This window comes from Buceros rhinoceros, unplaced genomic scaffold, assembly GCF_000710305.1.
Source record: "Buceros rhinoceros silvestris isolate BGI_N320 unplaced genomic scaffold, ASM71030v1 scaffold41787, whole genome shotgun sequence".
Classification (NCBI taxonomy): domain Eukaryota; kingdom Metazoa; phylum Chordata; class Aves; order Bucerotiformes; family Bucerotidae; genus Buceros; species Buceros rhinoceros.
In genome coordinates, this window is record NW_010422335.1 from 360 (window position 1) to 8,315 (window position 7,956).

At 51.6% G+C, this 7,956-nt stretch overlaps 1 protein-coding gene across 1 annotated transcript in view; it reads left to right on the plus strand.

Moving 5' to 3' along the window:
- Positions 1 to 6,844, plus strand: part of RNMTL1 (RNA methyltransferase like 1) — a gene marked incomplete at its 5' end in the record, with an annotated part of 7,159 nt that extends 315 nt beyond the window's left edge. Inside the window, 5 exons of the mRNA XM_010139997.1 lie at positions 6 to 274; positions 728 to 821; positions 2,576 to 2,696; positions 6,540 to 6,659; positions 6,795 to 6,844. Coding sequence (XP_010138299.1) covers positions 6 to 274; positions 728 to 821; positions 2,576 to 2,696; positions 6,540 to 6,659; positions 6,795 to 6,844 — 654 coding nt within the window. The remainder of the gene's footprint in view (positions 1 to 5; positions 275 to 727; positions 822 to 2,575; positions 2,697 to 6,539; positions 6,660 to 6,794) is intronic.
- Between the last annotated feature and the right edge of the window lie 1,112 nt (positions 6,845 to 7,956).

Consider the following 7,956-nt stretch of genomic DNA (forward strand, 5'->3'; position numbering starts at 1 on the left):
CCCAGGGCGTCCCTGTGCATCACGTTCAAAGGAGAGAGCTAGATGCTCTTTGCAGTGGTCGCGTCCACCAGGGAGTTTGTTTGGAGGCCAGTCCTCTGCATTTCAAGAGATTGGAGGAAGCCGAAAAGCCCGATGTGGGAGATGAAGAGGGTCCGAACCGACAGCTGATTTGGCTGGTGTTGGAGCAGATCCAGGACCCCATGAACCTGGGGGCAGTGCTGCGCTCGGCGTACTTCTTGGGGGTGGACAGAGTGGTGACAACCCAGAGGAACAGGTATGGGTTTGTTATCTGCTCCTTCAACTTTTCTCTTCCTGCTGGCTCCCAGAGAGGTTTCTAGCCTGAATTCCTTGACGCCTTTAGAGGGCTTGCTGGGACTGAGCAGGAGAGCTGCGTTTGGGTGGCTCCTGTTTGAGTTGTGCTCTGCAGGGAGGCTGCGGTACACGGTGTTGCAGGCTGGTAAGGAACCTCCCTGCCTACTTTTTGGTTTAACCTCTTCTGTGTTTGAACTTGTCTAACTGTGCACAAAACTGCCACAACCTATTTCCTGGGTTGATTTCTGAGCCCTCCTATTCTCCATAGGAAAATATGTCTGTATAGCGAGCGAGATCTTCAGTGGAGTAGGTGGAATTGGGTTGCAGAGGCAAGAGGTGGAAATACAGAAACAAAAATTCTTACGGATTTCCTTTTTTACTTATATGACTCTTTTCCTTTCGTATGTCCTTGCAGCTGCCCCCTGACTCCGACAGTGAGCAAAGCTAGCTCTGGAGCTATGGAAGTCCTCGATGTCTATGGCACAGATGATCTCCAGAGCTTTCTGAAGGTAGAATGATCCACTTTATTTCTTCCCTTTCAAGAAACCTCAAAAATTGCGTTTGTTGAACAGGGAGAGGGTACAGGAAAAGGAGTTGGTTATTTGCGGTGTCGTGCTCTCTGCTTCCTGTTTGCTGCCGCTGCTCTCTGCTGTCGGACCACCTCTGGTGGGCACGGCATGCACCCCCGTACCCCGCGATGCAGGGTCTGAGTCGGTCTAGAGTCTTTCTAGAAGATGGTGATAGCAGGGTAAGGCTGCGTCTGTCTCCTATCCTCGGGCTGCGAGCTCAGTCAGAGGGGCTCCTGTCTCCTGTTCTCAGTGCGTGGCGGAGGCAGCAGCATCCCGAGGCCCAGGCACATGATGGCAGCATTGGGCAGCCTTTGGAGCAGGGGAGCAAGGAGGAACCAGGGCTGGTGCGAGCCACTGGGAATCTTTCTTGCTGTAGCTGTGCGGTGAGGTGGGACGGGGCCTTTTGCAGAACGTGCTGCAAAAGGAAAGGGAGCGAGCACGGAAAAACATTATTTAAATGGAAACAAACCCAGGGAAGTTGCTCTGAATTGACAAAGCACATCTGTCCCCTGTGATAACACCGTGTGACTGCCCTGACTCCTTGTGGAGGTCCCTGGTGCCCTGGCTGGGCTGGGGAGCAGGGAGCTGTGGGCTCTCCTCTGCCCTGCCCAGTTCATGTGGGATCCCCCAGACCTGGGGGAGCAGTAGGGTGGGAAGGGTCTGCCCAGGGCGGGAGGGCAGCGGCTGCAGAACCTCAGTGGAGCACAGGCACCTGGTCTGTGCTCCCGGGGTCTGTGTGCCCCTGTCCCTTTGAGGACGAGCTCGTTACAGGCTGGTGTCAGCGGGAGAGGAAGCCTGGACTCTTCCCCCCTGGTGCTCGAAAACCCAGGTCCAGCTGTGCAATAGGTCTGTGTCCGCTGGAGCTCTGGATGATGGGGCAAAGATACATAAAATACACTGATATTTAATGGAAACAGCTGGAAGAATCACTTTGTTACTGCAAAGCTTGAATTTAGAGCCATTGCAGCAGTTCATTTAATTGAACCCCGATTCACTGGCCTGACCCTTGGCAGTGCCTGGCTGGTGTAAATTTGGTCTAACATAATGTAAAAAGTGCCAGTTTCATGGGAGAGGAAGCTGGCAAGAAGCAGCAGCTCTTTTATTGTTAAAATAGGTTTCCAAGACAAAGAATTCAGGCTCTTTTTAGGAGGGTGCAGGAGGGAAGGCTGGCTCTCTGCTTGTGAGTGCTGAGTGTCCTGCCTTTTGTCTGAGCTGATTTTTGGCATCTGAGTTTGAAAATGCGCATTTGCGTTTGAAAAAGTTACTGGGGGCTTCTGATGGCTGAGCCTGCGCTTGAGAACTTCCACTGCCTTGCTCCGTGGATTAGCCTTATGCTAATTTGTTCAACACTACTCTTTTTGTATGCTTTCCTGGCAAAAACCTTCCTAGAACTGTTGCCCGGGCCAAATAAAAAAGCTTTTCAGTTGCTGTTTGTTTGCTCGCTGAACTGCAGTAAACACCAGAAAGAAAATTACTTTTTTAAAAAAGTTTTTTTTCTTTAATCAAAGTTTTTTAATTAGTTCTGGAGGGACTTTGGTAAAAATTCGAGGGATAAAAAAAAACCACCCTACAAAATACAGTTACTTTAACTGAAAATATAAAAAATAAACAGTGTCTTTGCAAACATGACTTATTTTCTTTCTAAGCTTGAAAGGCAGGTAATTTTTAAACGTTTCTTTCCTTTCCCTTTCTAGGCTAAAACTGCAGAAGGCTGGGAAGTCGTGGGAACGGTCAGCAAGCCTGAGGAGGTGGAAAATGTTCCTGTCATCAGTTGCTCGGAATTTCGGTGGACTAAACCTGTTATTATAGTAATAGGTATTTCAATTTACAGCGCGCTGGGCGGGGTGGGAGAGCGTGTGTGAGGGAACACTCCAGAGTGAGCTGCAGGTCTGTTACGTTACGTTACGCTTTGGTCTGGAAAAAGTACTAGGATGATCTGGCTGCAAATGAAATAGGGAGGAGAGTGGGAGCTGAGCAGCCTCCCAGCCAGAGCTGCCAGAACAAACCAGTTGGTGGATGAGCAGGGAGTTCAGTAGCTGCAGAGGGTCTAGGTGGGAGTTTTTGGGTCCGGGTCGGTGTAGCCACAGCGTGTTGTTTTGTGGTGTGTTCTGTGGCGTGTTTGATCCTGTCCTAGAGCCCTGAACCAAAGTTTTCTGTGCTGGCGGATCACAAACAGGAGTGAGGGACCCGGAGGTGTGTGTTTGCTCTTGCCACGCTGAGCTGTAACGGTGAGCTGTGCCACGTCTGTGCTCAGTCAAGTTTCCTCTTACAAAACCAGGAACATATCTCTGGAAAGAAACACGAGGAGCTGTTGCTGGGGATGGTCTGAACACAAAGTTGGGCTTTGTGGTGTGGAGACCAGGCAGTGGCTGCTTTTGCACACCAAGGAGAAGGCAGGAGCTGCTGGCTGTTGCGGTCCCCGTGAGAGGAGCAGGGGTACCCTCCTCCCTGCTGGAGCTGTGCGCCGCATGAGCAGGGGGTGCCACAGTCCTGGGCAACCCAGCTGGGCGATTCCGACAGGGCCCTCTGCTTCTGCCGCCTCGTTGTGCAGAGGAGACGTGCAAAGGCAGCAGAGTTTGGGCTTGTGCAGCCTCCTAGAAGGTGAAGAGAAGGGGAGTAACGCAGCTAGAGAAAGAAATTCCTGCAGGAGTGTGGCTCTAGGCACCCTTGTGTGGCTGTGCTGTAGCCCCCCACTTTGTGTCACCTGGCACGAGGGCTGGTTGGAGATTTTACACTTGGAAGTAGTGTCACGCTGGCGGTGAGCCATCAAGGGGCTGTAATCCTGCCCTGTGCTGCGGTTTTCTTGGCTCAGAAGACATTCCTTTAATTAAAATGTTTATTGAACCCCTAGAAATACTGACAAGACAGCGCTGCAAATCTGGCATCTCTACAAGATGTGTGGAGCTGTGTTATAAAGGCAGTAGGGAGGCTGGCAGCGCTGCTGATGGACCACAAAGAAATGCATCCCAGAAACGATGACACCACCAGGAGAAAGGAAGGGGGTGACAGTGGCAGCGGTGTCGTTACCTTGAATTATGAGAGATTTCTCCAGGAAAAAGTCCAAATATCCTTTTGTCAAGGGAGATTGGAGGCTGATTGGTAGATGCCTGAGGAGGGCTCCTGGACCTTGCAGCAGTAATGATTTCAACTCTCTGCTGAGCACTAACTCTTCACTGAAAAGAAAATTGAACATTACAGTTGTCTGATGCTGGGGATGTTTGAAGAAGCACCCTAGATCTGAATATGTAGTGTAGCTGCGGAGAGCAGCAGAGAGAATTCGGCGTGGTAGCGACCCGCCGTGCATGGCATAGACTGCCTGGGAAGTCAAATGTTTGCAGACTGGAATGCGCCCTGCTGGCATCCTCGCTGGCTCGGCGGAGTGGTTTGGGCAGTCCAGCTTAATGTTGTCTGCGCTGGAGTCGCTGCCAAAGGTGACAGGGACGCTGCTGCCCTGGAGAGGGTGGCCTTGTGCGCATGGGAGCGGATCGGGAGCAGTGAGGTGTCTGAGCAAGAAGAGTTCTGGGTACTTCGTTCTTCTTACACCCCCAGTCTTTAGCTTGGGGTTGTTGGGGCTGTTTGTGGAATTGGTGGTTTTATGGAGATGCTTGTTTTGCGTATTTCTCTGAACGGCCAGCACGGCCCCTTCTGCCTGGGTTTGAACTTCCCGCCCTGGAATCTGCAGCTGGTGGTCACTGTAAGCGGGGCAGGAAACCTGCTGTAGCATTTTAGCCAAGCTCCAGCTTGGGTCTTTGAGGCCTGTCGGTGAGGGCCAAAGCTAAGAGGCAGAAGTCAGAGATCTGCAGTGGGGAGTGCTTTGTTCACTGGTATAAACCAGGATTTAATGTGATTCAGTCAATACTCCCTCCCTCATGTCACACTCTCTGCAAGTCTTTTTGCCCTGAATTTATGGTTCCTAATTATTTTAAGCAGCTAGAGCCATAAAAAGCTTTGTAAAAGCTGGAAGCAAAATTGCTGCTGTTATTAGGAATCGTAAGACCCTTATCAGAGGGGATTGCTCCAGGAGCTGTCGCACCTCTGGCAATAGCTGCTGTCCCAGTTGGAGAGTCCCACGAGAGTATGGTTTGAGAGGCTCAGGAGACAAATATGACTGTACATTGTGAAACTTCAGTGTGGAGTTGGTAAAAAGTAGGATAATTTATTTTTTTTCCTTGAAGCACCCCTAAGAGAGCCACAGTCTAGTGACGAAGAGGCAGGCGGGCAGTGGGAGCCCTGGCTTTGATTCCTTGTGTCACTGAGGCTTCCCCTGTGACCTTGGGTGACTGACCCAGGCCTTGTCTGCGCTGCTGGCTTACAGCAGGAGGAGGATAGTGGTTGGGATGGGATTTTGGTTTTCTGAAGGTTCACTTACCCAGCCAAAGGGTGCTTTTGCCTGTACGGAAGGTGATGCAAGATGCAGTGCCCAAAGTATTCTTCTCCTTACACAAAATGCATCTTGCTGCTTAGGTCAGGCCAGCAAAACATGAGGCTGGGCTGCAGCTTCCAGTCTGAAATGGGAATATTGGCACTTTCCTACCCTGTGGAGTCGGGCGGTGTCACGCAGATCAGTCCTCAGGGAGTGCTGTAAGGAGACACCGGGGAAAGAATTTTGCAGCAGCTCAGCCCAGCCAGGAGCCTATTTGCCTTAGGGAGGAAGTAGTCTCCAGCAGCATAGACAGAGCCTAGAGCATCCCTGTGTGCTGTTAAAGCTTCAGGTGAGTGTCTACATGTAGGTGAGCTGAGTGAGGCCTTGTTGACAGCACTGGCCATGCAGGAGAGGCACAGAAGTCCAGGTAGGCAGCGTGTGCCTCAGCGGCGCCATCCCAGGATGAGCCTGGGGCTCAGCCGGGCTCAGGGTATGGCTCTTGGAGGGGAACGTTTGGCTTCCAGTGTGCTGAGCCTGTTTTGTCAGAGGGTGAGCGTGTCTTTGAGATGAGCTGGCTGTTCTTGCAGCCATGTAGCTGTCTGTGTAGCTCTAAATAATGGATGTGGAAGAATTCTTTGGGGAGTCTAGCAGGCTGGGAGGTCTGTGGTCTTCTGCGTTTTCACTTGTCTGTGTGCAGGATTGTTTAAAGCCTCTCCCTTTCCATTTCCCTTTGTGACAGTGTGAGTCAAACAACTACTAATGACCTGGGATAGATTTCAACTCTGTTTCACCAGTGTATCAGCCCAAACATATCAGGGCTGTTGGATGGTTTAACAACTAATCAATTGAAGCCTCTGGTTAAACTGTCTGTGTTCCTGAGTTGCACCCAGCTGGTGGTACTGTGTGCTGCAAAGGCTGAGCCCGTCAGTATCCACAGGGGTGTGGGGTTTGCTGGACCAAATCAGGCCTCTGGGCTCATCTGCCTTGTCCTTCTGGCAGCAGCCCATGTGCGTAGGCGGGGGTGTGCTGACACGGTGGCTGCAGAGGTATTCCTCAAAACCACTTCAGATACTGGAGAACAGATCTGGGGAGGCTGGAATAGGCCAGAAGGGGAAGGCAGGTGAGGTGCCAGTCTCGCCTCTGACAATTCTTGGCTGTTGCTGTGTTGGAGCTGGTGAGCTGAGGGGCAAGGGTGTAGGTGTGGCAGAGCAATAGCAAGAACTATGCTCAGGAGGGGGCTAAAACGGATGTGGCAGCAGCTGTGAGCTGACTTGAGCGGTGTCTGTCTTCTGCAGGTAGCGAAGGTGACGGCCTTTCCCTAGAGACACAGCTCTTGTGCCACCGGATGCTGACCGTACCCCCTGGCAGAGCCCTGCACCCCGGGATCGAGTCGCTGAACGTCTCTGTTGCTAGTGGTAAAAACAGTTCTGAGCACAAAGGCATTGTAGTCCAAAATTTCTGTATTTTAAAAGCAAACAAACGTCCAGGCCTGCAGAACGATCTTCTTGTGGTTTAAAACCACATATTTATTTATTTTTCCTTCCCTACAGGTATTCTCCTGCACTCCATCTGCAGCCAGAAGCGGAGGCACGGTGACTGAAGTGTTTCCATGTGGCGGGGAAGCTGCTCGGCGTTTTGTGGCTGGGCTCTGCTGGTGTGGGGTATGGAAGTGCTCTTTCCCAGGTTTTCACTGGCGCTGCAAGTTCCAGGGAGAGCCCCACTGACCTGAGCTGCATCTTGGCTGATGCACAATACCACCAGAGCCCTGGCTTAACGCTGAAGTCAGATACCAGCATGTGCCGGTAACCCCTCGCCCAGGCACCTCGCAGGAGCGGCTGTGAGGAAGGGGGACAAAACCAGACAGCCAAATCCTTCCACTCTTGCAGCAAAATACCCAGGGACAGCTGCGAGCTTTGTGCGTGTTGCACGGGGGACTCTGTACTCTGTACTTGCTCATGCTGTGGAGAGAATTTGGGCTGTAGGTGAGAGACGGTGCTTGGCTGGTGCTGCTGCTGAAAGAGGCCGTGCCCCGAGCCCACCCTGTGCCCCGTGCCTGAGCCCACCAGCCCTTTTGCAGCCGAGAGCCGGGTAGGATTTGGTTCTACTCGCAATTTCTTCATGACGAGGCAATTTCTCTGTTACATCTTGCTGCTTGAACGCCTGAACTGGTATTTGGTTGTAAACAGGTCTGCAGCCCCGCCAAGGGGTGGGCAGGAGCTGCTGGAAAACAGCCGTAGAGGGGAAAAACACTGCCCAGGGAAATAAAGCCTCTGTAAGGATTGGTCGTGGACTCGAATCACTCCTTTTTGTGTCATATGTCAATCCAGAGCATGATGAGTGGAACAGAGCACTTCCTTCAGGTGGGAAGGGGAGTCGGGAGCTGGTTCTCTTTTTCTGGGGAAGTTTCCTTTCCATGGTGAGCCTGATCCTAGTGGATGCTGAGCTGCCCCAGCACCACTGTCCTGCTGATGGCATGGAGCTGGGGTGAGGGTGGCTTCAACTGCAGATATCCTGGTCGAAAACCAGGCTGGCTAAGTTATTGAGAACCAAATGAATGTTATCACTTAGCACCTTAATTATTTTATTTAGCTACTGTGGCCCTTTGCATAGGATTCCTCATTAACACTTAATTTACAGTGCCCTTTAGGGATAATTTCAAACAATTCAGCTTAGTCTCCCCCCCTCCCCCCCTTCCAAATGAACAAGTAAATC